Source organism: Rana temporaria, chromosome 11 (assembly GCF_905171775.1).
Source record: "Rana temporaria chromosome 11, aRanTem1.1, whole genome shotgun sequence".
Taxonomy (NCBI): Eukaryota; Metazoa; Chordata; class Amphibia; order Anura; family Ranidae; genus Rana; species Rana temporaria.
This window is the reverse complement of record NC_053499.1, coordinates 5952837-5970182: the sequence shown is the minus strand read 5'-3', so window position 1 is coordinate 5970182 and position 17346 is coordinate 5952837. Positions and strand designations below refer to the sequence as shown.

Here is a 17346-nt window from a genome sequence, read left to right as displayed (position 1 = left end):
TGTGGAGTGTGTAGGGGGTTTGATGAGAAGAATCACAAGACTCTCCGCTGCTCTGGTAACATGAATTCCCTGAAGCTGTTTTTTTTTTTTTTTTTAAAGGCGCTGGAAAGATAAAAGCGAATAAAAAATAAATGCTATTAAAGATATAGGGCTAGATTCAGAAAGATAAGCTTATCTTTCTGTGGGCGTAACGTAGATACGTTACGCTGCCGTAAATTAGGGCGCAAGTTCCGTATTCAGAAAGAACTTGCGCCCTAAGTTACGGCGGCGTAACGTATGTGGGCAGGCGTAAGCCCGCCTAATTCAAATGGGGATGATGGGGGCGTGTTTTATTTAAATTAATGGTGACCCCACGTTTTTTACGTTTTTTACAAACGGTGCCGCGCCGTTCGCGAAAGAATCCCAGTGCGCATGCTCGAAATTCCGCCGCAAATCGTCATTGCTTTCGACGTGAACGTAAATTACGTCCAGCCCTATTCCCGAACGACTTACGCAAACGACGTAAAATTTTGTGTTGGGAGGGGGAATTTGGGGGGGTGGCAGGCGTTTTGAGAATGGTTCTAGGAGGGGAGATTTGGGAAGGTTTGCTGAGAGTGGTGATTTGAGGGGGAAACAAGATTTGTGCTAGGAAGGGGAATTTTGGGGGCTAGAAAAGTTAATATGGTGTGTGTCCGTGGGGGGAGGGGGGGTATTTGTGCTAGGAAGGGAATTTATTTTTTTAGGGGGGGGGGTTGAGCTAGCAGAGGTGACTGGGGGTATTTGTGCAAGGAAGGGAATTTTTCTTTGGGGGGGGGGCCGAGTTAGAAGAGATACCTGGGAGTATTTGTGCTAGGAGGGGAAATTTGGGGGGGGGGGTATTTGTGCTAGTAAGGGATTTTTTTTGGGGGGGGTTTGAGCTGGCAGAGATGACTAAGGGTATTTGTGCAAGGAAGGAATTTTTTCTTTGGGGGGGGGGGGGTGGATCGAGCTAGAAGAGATACCTGGGAGTATTTGTGCTAGGAGGGGAAATTGGGGGGGGGGGGGGTTTTTGTGCTAGGAAGGGATTTTTTTGGGGGGGGGGGGGGGGGGTTTGAGCTAGCAGAGATGACTAAGGGTATTTGTGCAAGGAAGGGAATTTTTCTTTTGGGGGGGGGGGGGGTCGAGCTAGAAGAGATACCTGGGAGTATTTGTGCTAGGAGGGGAAATTTGGGGGGGGGTTTTGTGCTAGGAAGGAAACATTTTTTTGGGGGGGGGGGTTGAGCTAGCAGAGATGGCTAAGGGTATTTGTGCAAGGAAGGGAATTTTTCTTTTGGGGGGGGGGGGTCGAGCTAGAAGAGATATCTGGGAGTATTTGTGCTAGGAGGGGAAATTTGGGGGGGTATTTGTGCTAGGAAGGAAACATTTTTTTTTGGGGGGGGCGGGTTGAGCTAGCAGTGATGACTGGGGGTATTTGTGCAAGGAAGGGAATTTTTCTTGGGGGGGGGGGTCGAGCTAGAAGAGATACCTGGGAGTATTTGTGCTAGGAGGGGAAATTTGGGGGGGGGGGTATTTGTGCTAGGAGGGGGGATTGGGGAGAATTTGTGCTGCCTGGAGAGGGGGATTTGGAGTAGTAGGAGAGGATTTGCTCAGGGGGGGGGGAATGTGAGGGTTAGAGGATTTGTACTTGCAGGCAGATTTTGTTTTGGGGAGGATGGATTTGTGCTGGGATGGGGGCGGGGCAAAGATTTGTACTGGGAATGGGATTTCGGCAGGGGGCGGATTTGTACTGGGAGGGGAGTGATTTATGATTAGGGGTAAGCATGCAGATGAGTGCTCATTTTTTTTTGGGGGGGGGGGGTTTCTAAAAGATAATGCTCATGTATCTTGGGGGGGGGGGGTCTTTATGCTCGCCCTGGGCTCTAGATGGCCTCGTCCCGGAACTGGGGAGCAGATGATGGGAGGAGTCAGAACAGGAGGAAAGTAGCATTGCATATAAAGGGAAACCAATGCTGCCTCCAATGCTGCATTCCAATATGGCAAGCTGATCTTGTCACTGCTGTTGTTCATCAGGGATGCTGACTTTACTACCTGATATACAGAATCTATAGCTGATAAGAGCGGTCATTGTTCAGCACTCTATGATAACTCGCTAGTGCAAAGTTTACTATTTCTGAGGCCGAAGGCTTCCTTCTATAGTTGCTGACATGTAAACCAACCCCCCCCCCCGCCACCGCTGGCAGTCACATTTTTACAGAAGTGGCAGTCAGCAGTTTACACACACGGTGCATGGAGAAAGAAAACTCAGCATTTACTATATCTGATCTCCCCAGGACTCTGCATTCACTATATCTGCTCTCCCCAGGAACCTGCTTTCACTATATCTGCTCTCCCCAGGAGCCTGCAGTCTCTATATCTGCTCTCCCCAGGAGCCTGCAGTCACTATATCTGCTCTCCCCAGGACCCTGCAGTCTCTATAACTGCTCTCCCCAGGAGCCTGCAGTCACTATATCTGGTCTCCCCAGGAGCCTGCAGTCACTATATCTGCTCTCCCCAGGAGCCTGCAGTCACTATATCTGGTCTCCCCAGGAGCCTGCAGTCACTATATCTGGTCTCCCCAGGAGCCTGCAGTCACTATATCTGCTCTCCCCAGGACCCTGCAGTCTCTATATCTGCTCTCCCCAGGACTCTGCAGTCACTATATCTGGTCTCCCCAGGAGCCTGCAGTCACTAGATCTGCTCTCCCCAGGACTCTGCATTCACTATATCTGCTCTCCCCAGGAGCCTGCAGTCACTATATCTGCTCTCCCCAGGAGCCTGCAGTCACTATATCTGCTCTCCCCAGGAGCCTGCAGTCACTATATCTGCTCTCCCCAGGACTCTGCAGTCACTATATCTGGTCTCCCCAGGAGCCTGCAGTCACTAGATCTGCTCTCCCCAGGACTCTGCATTCACTATATCTGCTCTCCCCAGGAGCCTGCAGTCACTATATCTGGTCTCCCCAGGAGCCTGCAGTCACTATATCTGCTCTCCCCAGGAGCCTGCAGTCACTATATCTGCTCTCCCCAGGACCCTGCAGTCTCTATATCTGCTCTCCCCAGGAGCCTGCAGTCACTATATCTGCTCTCCCCAGGACCCTGCAGTCTCTATATCTGCTCTCCCCAGGACTCTGCAGTCACTATATCTGGTCTCCCCAGGAGCCTGCAGTCACTAGATCTGCTCTCCCCAGGACTCTGCATTCACTATATCTGCTCTCCCCAGGAGCCTGCAGTCACTATATCTGCTCTCCCCAGGAGCCTGCAGTCACTATATCTGCTCTCCCCAGGAGCCTGCAGTCACTATATCTGCTCTCCCCAGGACCCTGCAGTCTCTATATCTGCTCTCCCCAGGAGCCTGCAGTCACTATATCTGGTCTCCCCAGGAGCCTGCAGTCACTATATCTGGTCTCCCCAGGAGCCTGCAGTCACTATATCTGCTCTCCCCAGGACCCTGCAGTCTCTATATCTGCTCTCCCCAGGACTCTGCAGTCACTATATCTGGTCTCCCCAGGAGCCTGCAGTCACTAGATCTGCTCTCCCCAGGACTCTGCATTCACTATATCTGCTCTCCCCAGGAGCCTGCAGTCACTATATCTGCTCTCCCCAGGAGCCTGCATTCATAGGCACTGATGAGGTGGCACTGATGGGCCCTGATAGGCTGCATTGATGGCACTGATGAGGCTGCACTGATGAGGTGACACTGATGGGGACTGATAGGCTGCATTGATGGGCACTGATGAGGTGGCACTAATGAGCTCTGATAGATGGCACTGATGGGCACTGATAGGCTGCATTGATGGGCACTGATGAGGTGGCACTGATGAGCCCTGATAGGCTGCATTGATGGCACTGATGAGGCTGCACTGATGAGGTGACACTGATGGGGACTGATAGGCTGCATTGATGGGCACTGATGAGGTGGCACTAATGAGCTCTGATAGATGGCACTGATGGGCACTGATAGGCTGCATTGATGGGCACTGATGAGGTGGCACTGATGAGCCCTGATAGGCTGCATTGATGGGCACTGATGAGACTGCACTGATGAGGTGGCACTAATGAGCACTGATAATCATTTTATTTGTCCCCTGCAACTGGAAAGCTTTCCTTTCCGCAGACACTGACAGCGCCGAGGAAAGGAAATGCTGATGCGTGTTTTTTGTTTACATGTGATGAACTGTGATTGGACACAGCTGATCACATGTTAAAGAGCCGGCATCGTTGGCTCTTTACTCTGATTGGTGACGCGCACATGTGTGGCAACAAGGGGGGGGGGGTGTCCACCAGGCGAGACGAAAGGACCGCCCAGCCATTCTGCTGTAGGCCGGGTGAGAACTGGTTAATATCACTTTAGGACCCTGCGTAGTAAATAATGTGTCAGTGTAACACTTTCCCCCCCCCCCCCCCCACAGAGATCACAGCACTTCCCCTGACAATGATGACATCATCTCTGCCTAGGCAAAGTTACAGAGCTTTAGGATTTCTGATGTATCGGCAAAGGTTTAGGACTTCTGTAACTGCCGTCTTTGTGCATGCGGGGGGGGGGGGGTCACATCTGGGGGGCGGGGCACACATATATCATTTTTGCCTAACTGAGAAACAACAATTAAGTGCCGCTTTGCATCGCAAATAAATGTCACAAAAAAATAAATTGAATAATAATAACAACCACCTGCCAACCGCCCTACAGCAGGTTTACTGAGAAGAAAAAAAGAATGTAAACAACGCAGAGCTCCTTCCTGTCAGCGGGGATTCCCCCCCCCCCCCCCCCCCCCCCCGCAAAGCACATCCCTTAGTAAAAACACCACACTGTGTACACACAAACATCGCTTAGGCACACGCATGAACCTAGAGGTTTAACCCCTTCCCTGCCAGTGTCATTGGTACAGTGACAGGGTATATTTTTTTTTAGCACTGATCCCTGATCCCTGTATTAGTGTCACTGGTCCCCAAAAAGTGTCAGTTAGTGTCAGATTGACCGCCGCAATATCACAGTCCCGCTATAAGTCGCCGATCGCCGCCATTACTAGTATACAAATAAATAAATAAAAAATTCCAGTATATATTCCATAGCTGGTTGACGCTAAAACTTTTGTGCAAACCAATCAATATACGCTTATTGGGATTTTGTTTTACCCAAAAAATATGTAGCAGAATACGTATTGGTCTAAATTGATGAAGAATTATTTTACATTTTTTTGGATATGTTTTATAGCAGAAAGTAAAAAATATAGTATTTTTTCTTCTTTTTTTCTTTGCAGAATTGTCTGTCTGTAGCGCAAAATATTGTATTTTTTTTTTTTTTTGCAAAATTGTTTTTTTATAGCACAAAAAATAAAAAACACAGAGGTGATCAAATGCCACCAAAAGAAAGCTCTATTTGTGGGGAAAAAGGACGTCAATTTAATTTTATGTACAGCCTTGCATTACCGCGCAATTGTCAGTTAAAGTAAAACGGTGCCATTTAGCAAAAAAAAAATGGCCTGACCACAAATAGGGGATAAATCTTCCAGAGGTCTTTTGGACAATAATAAATAAATAACTAAATGTGAATATATATATATAATTAAAGTTGCACCAGGGCCGATCCTAGGCAGGGTGCACGGGGTGCTCCGCACCCAGGCGCCGCAGAGGTGGGGGCGCCGAAGCTCCAAAGTGCTCCCCTCCCTCCTCCTTGTCTGTGTCCAGAGGCGGAGCGCATGTAGCGGGTGCTGCAGTTCCCCATCCCGCTTGCTCTCTCCACTGGCAACTGACAAGAGCGCATACCTCCCGCTGTGCCCGGAATCCAGGCTGGGTACCGCAACGGAGCCTAGTACCGGAACACGTTCCGGCACTAGGCTCCACTAATTAATTCTGTCCGGTGTGCATGGAGCAGTCTCCTGTCTGCCCCGCCCCCTCTGCGTGTGCCGGCTCTTCTCCCATAGGCGGTGTGATTAGAGGCTTCTGGGTTGGCCGGAGCTGCTGCCAATCATCCCGTGCACTCTCAGAAATGCTCTTCGAGTGCCACCCTCCAAGTAACCAAAGATGCCACGTATGCCCCGCCCCCTGTAATGTGCTTCTGCTCCCAGCGCGCCCGAGCTACAGGGATCTATTGGACAAGTACTGATCTATGGGGACACCTGATGTGGGGGGGCTCTGATGGGGGACACCTGCTGTGGGGGGGCTCTGATGGGGGACACCTGCTGTGGGGGGGCTCTGATGGGGGGACACCTGCTGTGGGGGGGCTCTGATGGGGGACACCTGCTGTGGGGGGGCTCTGATGGGGGACACCTGCTGTGGGGGGGCTCTGATGGGGGACACCTGCTGTGGGGGGCTCTGATGGGGGACACCTGCTGTGGGGGCTCTGATGGGGGACACCTGCTGTGGGGGACACCTGCTGTGGGGGCTCTGATGGGGGACACTAATGAAGACTTCTTAGGGGAGCGTCTCTGTGGTTGAGTCGTAGCCATAGAAACATTTGTAAAGGGGAGGAGATAGTAAGATGACCACGCCCATGTGGGGGCGCTAGAAATATTTCTGCACCCAGGCGTCTGTGATCCTAGGATCGGCCCTGAGTTGCACGATTAATCACTAATACAAAGATGAGATCAATGAATGGAAACCTGAATTTCTTGTTCCTTCAGACCTGGCTAACATTGAGGATGTATCATCTCAGATGTTTCTGTAATATAAAAAAGGTTCATCTATTATTCAAATGCAATATTTTCCATAAGATAACTGTACACATGTATTCACTTACCTGTCTAACCAGTTCATGGAAACAAGGAGGCTTTTATGTACATTACACCGGCACTGCCCTACAATCCTAGAACAGGAAGCTTCCAGACTTCCTTTATTCTTCCTCCAATGATCGGATTTATTGTCTCAGCTGATGTAGGCGAATCCATGATGGGTGGTTACAATGATCCCTCATGTACTTCTCATTGCTGATACTTTATGGAATATCAACCCCACCTAAAATATAAAGTACCACTAAACCACACAATGGTAGGATATTCCTCCTGATCATACCATTTATGGTGCATTCACACCACGATTTTATCATCCTACTTGTTCTCACGATTCTTAGGTTTGAAATCGTACAAATCTGTATGGCAAAACGTATCCATTCACTTCCATTCATTAATGTAGGTCCCCAAGTGCATCCGATTTGATCCGCATCAGATTTGATACGATTTAAAATCGCATCAAAAATCGTGTTTGACCACGATTTTTGGTCCTGATTTGAAATCGTATTAAAATCGTGTCCGATTTTTTTTATATTGTGGTCAAAAATCTAAATCGTAATAAATCGGATGACTGTGCGTTTTTATCCGATAAATCGTACCCGATTTTTTATTATGCATGCGCACTAGACACTGGAACGAGCTAGAAACTTCAAGAATCTTCTTTTATGGCCATTGCCAGATATTATTTAAAATCAGGATCCGATTTTTTTTTGACATACGATTACATACGATTTTGTCATATACGATTCCATCCGATTTAACGGTCCGATTATCGGATGTAAAAATCGTGATGTGAACCTAGCCTTAGAAAAAAATTTTTTATCATTCTGAGTTTGTGAAAGAGTTCTGGGACTAGTTAAAGCGGATGTGCCATGGGAACAAAATATTAAAAGTCAGCAGCTACAAATACTGCAGCTGCTGACTTTTAATATTAGGACACTTACCTGTCCTGGAGTCCAGCGCCGATCGCAGCAGAGCACGAGCGATCGCTCGTCACTCTGCTGCTCCCCCCGCCATCCACGCTGAGGGAACCAGGAAGTGAAGCGCTGCGGCTTCACTGCCCGGTTCCCTACGGCGCATGCGCGAGTCGCGCTGCGCCCGCCGATTGGCTCACACGCTGTGTGCTGGGAGCCGAGTGTTCCCAGCACACAACGGGCGACAGACGGGATGTGACGGAATGCCCGTCTTTCGCCCGTATCGTGTGGCCGGAAGTGGGTGCAAATACCTGTCTTTAGACAGGTGTCTGCACCCCCCTCCCCCCTGAAAGGTGTCAAATGTGACACCGGAGGGGGGGAGGGTTCCGATCAGCGGGACTCCACTTTAGGGTGGAGGACCGCTTTAAAAAAAACTTGAATTAGTTAACAAAAGACTTTATTAAAGCATTTCTTCACTCTAGAAACAAAAACAAAAAAAAAAAACAGTGGAAAGTGGAAGCTCTGCTAATCAGCCCCCCCCCCGTTTCTACATTTGGCACCTTTCTAGGGGGGGGGGGGAGCAGGTACCTGTTTTTTACAAGTGCCCATCCCCACTTCCGAGAGATCTCGCCGCAGTGTAACACATTAATAAAAATAAATGACAATAATAATTAAAAAATAATAATTATTATTAATTGTTAATTTATTCCGTTCCATTTGTTTAGATGTTTCAAATAATTCATAACTTTGGATAAATTTGTATTCATTACGTTTACTAACAGCCAAGTTTGAAATTAAATTCCAATACCTAAAATGTAATAGTTAGTTATTGTTAGTTTAGTTATTATTTAAAATTTTCGGATTTCGTTCAAAGATAACACAAAACTCTGTTATAATAAATTACAATTCTGATATAATAAAATCTAATTTTGATATAATAAAATACAATTCTGAGATAATAAAATACAATTCTGAGATAATAACTCATAATTCTGAGATAATGAATTTAATTTTGATATAATAAAATAGAATTCTGAGATAATAAAATACAATTCTGAGATAATAACTCATAATTCTGAGATAATAAAATTAAAATTTCTGATATAATTAGGTGGAATTCTGAGATAATAACACAAAATTCTGAGAAAATAAAATAGAATTCTGAGATAATAACGGAATTTATTGTGTGAAAAAATAAGAAAAGCTTATTTTGGGTTTACATACACGTTAACATTTTCTCTCTCTTGTCTTTCAGTATAAAAATGGGTGAACATCGGAAGCAGAATAATGCAACTAAAAGAGATCACAAGAAAATCGCTAACGGTGCAAAAGAAGGTGACGGGCAATGGGGCCGAGCCTGGTAAGAATTCCTCCAGAAATCACTCCTTAGACTGGCCAGTGATTGGATGCCGGGCCGGGACAAGGGGTGGGCAGGAGGGGGCGGCTGCCCCTAGCGCAATGGTTTATCGCAGGGATGGGGGGGGGGGCACCCTAACCCTAAGGGAAAGGAGGGGTGCAGTTTGGCATCTTTGCACTGGGCGCTGGATGACCTTGTCCGACAATGATTGGATGACGATCCTATCAGTTCAGTGAAGCTGTGTCATAGTCAGTTTATCTTATGCAGAAAACAAATATAATTGGTTAATAATTTGCCAAAAAAAGAAAATTAAATTCTGAGATAATTAAGTGGAATTCTGAGATAATAACACAAAATTACAAAATAATAACACAAACTTCAGAGATAATAAAGTAGAATTCTGAGATAATAACTAGGGTTGTCCAGATACCGATACCAGTATCGGTATCGGGACCGATACCGAGTATTTGCGGAAGTACTCGTACTCGCGCAAATACCCCCGATACCTAAATAGAATACTTTCCCCCCCCTTTCCCCCCCCCGCCGCTGCCGCCGCATCGCGCCGCCGCATCGAGGGACATGGCTAGAGGGACATTGCTGCATATGTGAGGGACATGGCTGCATATGTGAGGGACATGGCTAGAGGGACATGGCTGCATATGTGAGGGACATGGCTAGAGGGACATTGCTGCATATGTGAGGGACATGGCTAGAGGGACATTGCTGCATATGTGAGGGACATGGCTAGAGGGACATGGCTGCATATGTGGGGGACATGGCTGCATATGGGGGGGACATGGCTGCATTTGGGGACACAAAAAGTATCGGTATTCGGTATCGGCGACTACTTGAAAAAAAGTATCGGTACTTGTACTCGGTCCTAAAAAAGTGGTATCGGGACAACCCTAATAATAACGGAGGGGGGATGACGGTGTGCCCGGTAGGCAAGGGGTTAAACCTAAATCTGAGCTAATAATACACAATTCTGAGATAATACAATAGAATTCTGAGATAACAAAATAAGATTCTTAGATAACACAAAATCCTGTAATAATTACAATTCTGAGATAATATCTAATTTTGTTATAATAAAATAGAATTCTGAGATAATGAAATAAAATTCTGAGATAATAAAATACAATTTCTGAGATAATAAAATAAAATTTCTGAGATAATAAAATAAAATTCTGATATAATAAAATACAATTCTGAGATAATAAAATACAATTCTGAGATAAAAACACATTATTATGAGATATTAAAGTAGAATTTTATCCACAGATATTTATTTATGATATTGATATTGTTTATATACAGTATACTGTGTGTGTGTGTATATATATATATATATATGTATATGTGTGTGTGTGTGTATATATATATATATATATATGTATATGTGTGTGTATATATATATATGTATATGTGTGTGTGTGTGTGTGTGTGTGTGTGTGTGTGTATATGTATAAATATATATATACAAACGACAGGAATTCATGGCATCCAACCAACAACCAAAAGTTTCTTGCTCAATATTTAACTTCCTTATTTTTAGGAAACATCTTCTGACATACACAGCACTGTATATATATATATATATATATATATGTCAGAAGATTTTCCTAAAAATAAGGAAATGAACTATTGGGCAAGAAACTTTTGGGAGTGCGGAGGCTCATTGGCAGATTGTGGCCATATAACTGAACATGGAAAGATAGAAAAACTAGATGCAGTGCAGATGGGTCACCTTTAACAACCGTCCGCACGCACATTTACATCTACACAATGGCACTGGCAGGCAAATGGGCGTTCCTGTACGTCCCTTTAAATTTGGTGCCAAGCGCGTGCCTCGTGAGTGCGCCCGCGGGTCCCGGGAACTCGATGTTCCCGGGGCGGCCCGCGATTGCGGTCGGCAAAGGCAGAAAGAAGGGGATGCCTTTGTAAACAAGGCATTCCCCTGTTCTGCCTAGTGACAGGTCAGGGATCTACTGCTCCCTGTGATCGGGAACAGTGATCGCTGATGTTTCACTGGTAGCTCCTCCCCCTAACAGTTAGAATCACTCCCTAGGACACACTTAACCCCTTCAGCGCCCCCTAGTGGTTAACCCCATTTTTACAGTAATCAGTCAATTTTTTATACCACTGATCACTGTAAAAAGTGTGTCAAAAGTGTCCAATGTGTCCGCCATAAAAATCGCTGATCGCCGCCATTACTAGTAGAAAAAGAAAATTGTAATAAAAATGCCATAAAACTATCCTCTATTTTGTAGGCGCTATAACTTTTGCACAAACCAATCAATATACGCTTATTGCATTTTTTTTTTACCAAAAATATGTAGAAGAATACATATCGGCCTAAACTGAGAAAAAAATTGCTTTAAAAAAAAAAAATGGGGATATTTATTATAGCAAAAAGTACAAAATACTGCATTTTTTTTTTCAACATTTTGTTTATAGCGCAAAAAATAAAAACCGCAGAGGTGATCAAATACCACCAAAAGAAAGCTCTATTTGTGGGGGGGGAAAAAAAGACGTCAATTTTGTTTGGGAGCCACGTCGCACGACCGCGCAATTGTCAGTTAAAGCGACGCAGTGCCGAATCGCAAAAAGTGGCCCGGTCATTTGGCAGCCAAATGGTCCCGGGGGTGAAGTGGTTAATAAATAATATGATCAGAGCATAATACCAGAAGAAGCCTCGCCCATGGAATACTTGATCAGAGCATAATACCAGAAGAAGCCTCGCCCATGGAATGCTTGATCAGAGCATAATACCAGAAGAAGCCTCGCCCATGGAATACTTGATCAGAGCATAATACCAGAAGAAGCCTCGCCCATGGAATACTTGATCAGAGCATAATACCAGAAGAAGCCTCGCCCATGGAATGCTTGATCAGAGCATTATACAAGAAGAAGCCTCGCCCATGGAATGCTTGATCAGAGCATAATACCAGAAGAAGCCTCGCCCATGGAATGCTTGATCAGCGCATTATACCAAAAGAAGCCTCACCCATAGAATGCTTGATCAGAGCATAATACCAGAAGAAGCCTCGCCCATGGAATACTTGATCAGAGAATTATACAAGAAGAAGCCTCGCCCATGGAATGCTTGATCAGAGCATAATACCAGAAGAAGCTTCGCCCATGGAATGCTTGATCAGAGCATAATACCAGAAGAAGCCTCGCCCATGGAATGCTTGATCAGAGCATAATACCAGAAGAAGCCTCGCCCATGGAATGCTTGATCAGAGCATAATACCAGAAGAAGCCTCGCCCATGGAATACTTGATCAGAGCATAATACCAGAAGAAGCCTCGCCCATGGAATACTTGATCAGAGCATAATACCAGAAGAAGCCTCGCCCATGGAATGCTTGATCAGAGCATTATACAAGAAGAAGCCTCGCCCATGGAATGCTTGATCAGAGCATAATACCAGAAGAAGCCTCGCCCATGGAATGCTTGATCAGAGCATTATACCAAAAGAAGCCTCACCCATAGAATGCTTGATCAGAGCATAATACCAGAAGAAGCCTCGCCCATGGAATACTTGATCAGAGCATAATACCAGAAGAAGCCTCGCCCATGGAATGCTTGATCAGAGCATAATACCAGAAGAAGCCTCGCCCATGGAATACTTGATCAGAGCCTTATACCAGAAGAAGCCTCGCCCATGGAATGCTTGATCAGAGCATAATACCAGAAGAAGCCTCGCCCATGGATTACTTTATCAGAGCATAATACCAGAAGAAGCATCGCCCATGGAATACTTGATCAGAACATAATACCAGAAGAAGCCTTGCCCATGGAATGCTTGATCAGAGCATAATACCAGAAGAAGCCTCGCCCATGGAATACTTGATCAGAGCATAATACCAGAAGAAGCCTCGCCCATGGAATACTTGATCAGAGCATAATACCAGAAGAAGCCTCGCCCGTGGAATACTTGATCAGAGCCTTATACCAGAAGAAGCCTCGCCCATGGAATGCTTGATCAGAGCATAATACCAAAAGAAGCCTCGCCCATGGATTACTTTATCAGAGCATAATACCAGAAGAAGCATCGCCCATGGAATACTTGATCAGAACATAATACCAGAAGAAGCCTTGCCCATGGAATGCTTGATCAGAGCATAATACCAGAAGAAGCCTCGCCCATGGAATACTTGATCAGAGCATAATACCAGAAGAAGCCTCGCCCATGGAATACTTGATCAGAGCATAATACCAGAAGAAGCCTCGCCCATGGAATACTTGATCAGAGCCTTATACCAGAAGAAGCCTCGCCCATGGAATGCTTGATCAGAGCATAATACCAGAAGAAGCCTCGCCCATGGATTACTTTATCAGAGCATAATACCAGAAGAAGCATCGCCCATGGAATACTTGATCAGAACATAATACCAGAAGAAGCCTTGCCCATGGAATGCTTGATCAGAGCATAATACCAGAAGAAGCCTCGCCCATGGAATACTTGATCAGAGCATAATACCAGAAGAAGCCTCGCCCATGGAATACTTGATCAGAGCATAATACCAGAAGAAGCCTCGCCCATGGAATGCTTGATCAGAGCATTATACCAGAAGAAACCTCGCCCATGGAATACTTGATCAGAGCATAATACCAGAAGAAGCCTCGCCCATGGAATACTTGATCAGAGCCTTATACCAGAAGAAGCCTCGCCCATGGAATGCTTGATCAGAGCATAATACCAGAAGAAGCCTCGCCCATGGATTACTTTATCAGAGCATAATACCAGAAGAAGCATCGCCCATGGAATACTTGATCAGAACATAATACCAGAAGAAGCCTTGCCCATGGAATGCTTGATCAGAGCATAATACCAGAAGAAGCCTCGCCCATGGAATGCTTGATCAGAGCATAATACCAAAAGAAGCCTCGCCCATGGATTACTTTATCAGAGCATAATACCAGAAGAAGCATCGCCCATGGAATACTTGATCAGAACATAATACCAGAAGAAGCCTTGCCCATGGAATGCTTGATCAGAGCATAATACCAGAAGAAGCCTCGCCCATGGAATACTTGATCAGAGCATAATACCAGAAGAAGCCTCGCCCATGGAATACTTGATCAGAGCATAATACCAGAAGAAGCCTCGCCCATGGAATACTTGATCAGAGCCTTATACCAGAAGAAGCCTCGCCCATGGAATGCTTGATCAGAGCATAATACCAGAAGAAGCCTCGCCCATGGATTACTTTATCAGAGCATAATACCAGAAGAAGCATCGCCCATGGAATACTTGATCAGAACATAATACCAGAAGAAGCCTTGCCCATGGAATGCTTGATCAGAGCATAATACCAGAAGAAGCCTCGCCCATGGAATACTTGATCAGAGCATAATACCAGAAGAAGCCTCGCCCATGGAATACTTGATCAGAGCATAATACCAGAAGAAGCCTCGCCCATGGAATGCTTGATCAGAGCATTATACCAGAAGAAACCTCGCCCATGGAATACTTGATCAGAGCATAATACCAGAAGAAGCCTCGCCCATGGAATACTTGATCAGAGCCTTATACCAGAAGAAGCCTCGCCCATGGAATGCTTGATCAGAGCATAATACCAGAAGAAGCCTCGCCCATGGATTACTTTATCAGAGCATAATACCAGAAGAAGCATCGCCCATGGAATACTTGATCAGAACATAATACCAGAAGAAGCCTTGCCCATGGAATGCTTGATCAGAGCATAATACCAGAAGAAGCCTCGCCCATGGAATACTTGATCAGAGCATAATACCAGAAGAAGCCTCGTCCATGGAATACTTGATCAGAGCATAATACCAGAAGAAGCCTCGCCCATGGAATGCTTGATCAGAGCATAATACCAGAAGAAGCCTCGCCCATGGAATGCTTGATCAGAGCATAATACCAGAAGAAGCCTAGACCATGGAATGCTTGATCAGAGCATCATACCAGAAGAAGCCTCGCCCATGGAATGCTTGATCAGAGCATGCATGGGAGAGGAATCTTCTGGAATGAATGGTCTAAGTAACTGCAATTTATCATTTTATTTATTAAAGGGGATTTACTTGCACCATCCAGAGCACTCAGCTTTGTTTATTATTCTATTTGTGTTTTTGAACAGTTTTTACCTTCTCAGCTCGTTAGTCTCTCCTTGGAATATTTCATCCTCTTATATCTCTTGGCAGGGAAGTGGACTGGTTCTCGCTGGGCAGTGTCATCTTCCTATTGATGTTCGCTCCACTCATCGTCTATTATTTTGTGATGTCATGTGATCAGTACCAATGCGCCCTCACCGCACCTCTTCTCGACTTGTACTCGGGAAAAACCCAGCTGGCCGACATTTGGAACAATACTCCATTACTGACCTGGAAAGCCGTTTACATCTACGCAGCCTGGGTCTCTTTCCAGGTAATTATAGAATTCCAATGACATGAAAGTCGATTTTAGGAGGTTCAAGTGCCTCGTTTTTGGTTGTAACATGACAAAATGTGGAAAATTGGAAGGGGTATGAATACTTTTTCAAGGCACTGTACATACAGTATCTCACAAAAGTGAGTACACCCCTCACATTTTTGTAAATATTTTATATACAGTAAAACCTTGGTTTGAGAGTAACTTGGTTTGAGAGCGTTTTGAAAGACAAGCAAAATGTTTTAATAAATTGTGGGGTGGATTCAGGTAGGGGCGCGCAAAACTGCGGCGGCGTAACGTATGACATTTACGTTACGCGGCCGCAAGTTTTACAGGCAAATGCTTGATTCACAAAGCACTTGCCTGTAAAGTTGCGGCGGCGTAGCGTAAAAGGGGCCTGCGTAAGCGCGCGTAATTCAAATGATCCCGTAGGGGGCGTGGATCATTTAAATTAGGTGCATTCCCGCTTGGAACGTACTGCGCATGCGCCGTCCCTAAAATTTCCCGACGTGCATTGCAGTAAATGACGTTGCAAGGACTTCATTGGTTTCGACGTGAATGTAAATGGCGTCCAGAGCCATTCACGGATGACTTACGCAAACTACGTAAAATTTGGAAATCGCGACGCGGGAACGACGTCCATACTTAACATTGGCTGCGCCTCCTAATAGCAGGAGCAGCCTTACGGCGAAAACGACGTAAAAAAAACGACCGCCGGCCGCACGTACGTTTGTGAATCGGCGTAAGTATGCAATTTGCATACTCTACGCTGAAAACTACGGGAGCGCCACCTAGCGGCCAGCGGCAGAATGCACCCTAAGATACGACGGCGTAAGAGACTTATGCCAGTCGTATCTTAGGCTACAGTCGGCGTATCTAGCTTTTTGAATACAGAAAGTAGATACGCCGGCGCTACTTAGCAATTACGCGGCGTATATATGGATACGCCGGCGTAATTGCTCTCTGAATCCACCCCTGTGACTTGATATACAAGCGATGTCTTGATATAAGAGTAGCGTCATGTCACAACCGAGTATAAAAGAGAAGAGAGGCGCCTCTAAGTGTAGCAATATGGTTACATTTAATGAAGGGACAACATTTAGCAACTCACACGGTTGATGATTAACCATTTAAGGACCAGCTCCAGTATATATAGAGCGGGGAGATACCTGTGTAAACAAGCATCTCCCCGCTCTGACTAGTGACAATGACACTGATCTCGGTTCCGTGTACTCAGAGCAGAGATCAGTGTCATGTGACACAGAGCCCACCCCCCCCTCCCCTACGGTAAGAAACACTATGCAGAGAACACTTAACCCCTACAGCGCCACTTAGTGGTTAACCCCTTCACCCCCTTTTGTAACAATAAAGCTAAAATTGGTATTTTATTAATTTATACATTGCAAACCACAAGAGGCTTTTTCTTCTGTAATGTGGACAGTTATGTTTTAAATTTTATACCGATATTTGACTTTCAGCTATAAAATAGCTGTCACCTTTTTGAAAGCCTATATAATGTATTAAAACCCGGAAACACACAGCCGTGCAGGAAAATGCATGGAGTAGGACCAGGGCCGCCATCAGGGGGGTACAGGCAGTACACCTGTAAGAGGCCCGGAGGTCCCCACGGGCCCAGGTGGCAACCCTCTTTAAAAAAAAAAAATGTTTTTTAGAGGTCTGGAGGTCCCCAGGGCCCCGGATGGCACCCCCCCCCCTTTTTTTATATAAAAAAATATTTTTTCTGATATATTTTTATTTTATTTTTTATTAAAGGGCTAAAATATATTTTTTTATATATATTGTTTTGTATATATGTATATATAATTATTATTAAAGGGCCCAGAGGTCCCCAGTGCCCCGGATGGCAACCACCTTTTTTTATAACATTTTTTTATTTTTTTTATATTATTTTTTTTTTTTTTTTTGCCTTTTTCCTTCTTTTCTTTTAATAT

General features: G+C 45.3%; 1 protein-coding gene across 1 annotated transcript in view; it reads left to right on the top strand.

Moving 5' to 3' along the window:
- DHCR7 (7-dehydrocholesterol reductase) overlaps positions 1 to 17346 on the top strand; it is a 42457-nt gene that overhangs the window by 12683 nt on the left and 12428 nt on the right. The window contains exons 2-3 of the mRNA XM_040327927.1: positions 8891 to 8995; positions 15169 to 15391. Coding sequence (XP_040183861.1) covers positions 8898 to 8995; positions 15169 to 15391 — 321 coding nt within the window. The 5' untranslated portion in view covers positions 8891 to 8897. The remainder of the gene's footprint in view (positions 1 to 8890; positions 8996 to 15168; positions 15392 to 17346) is intronic.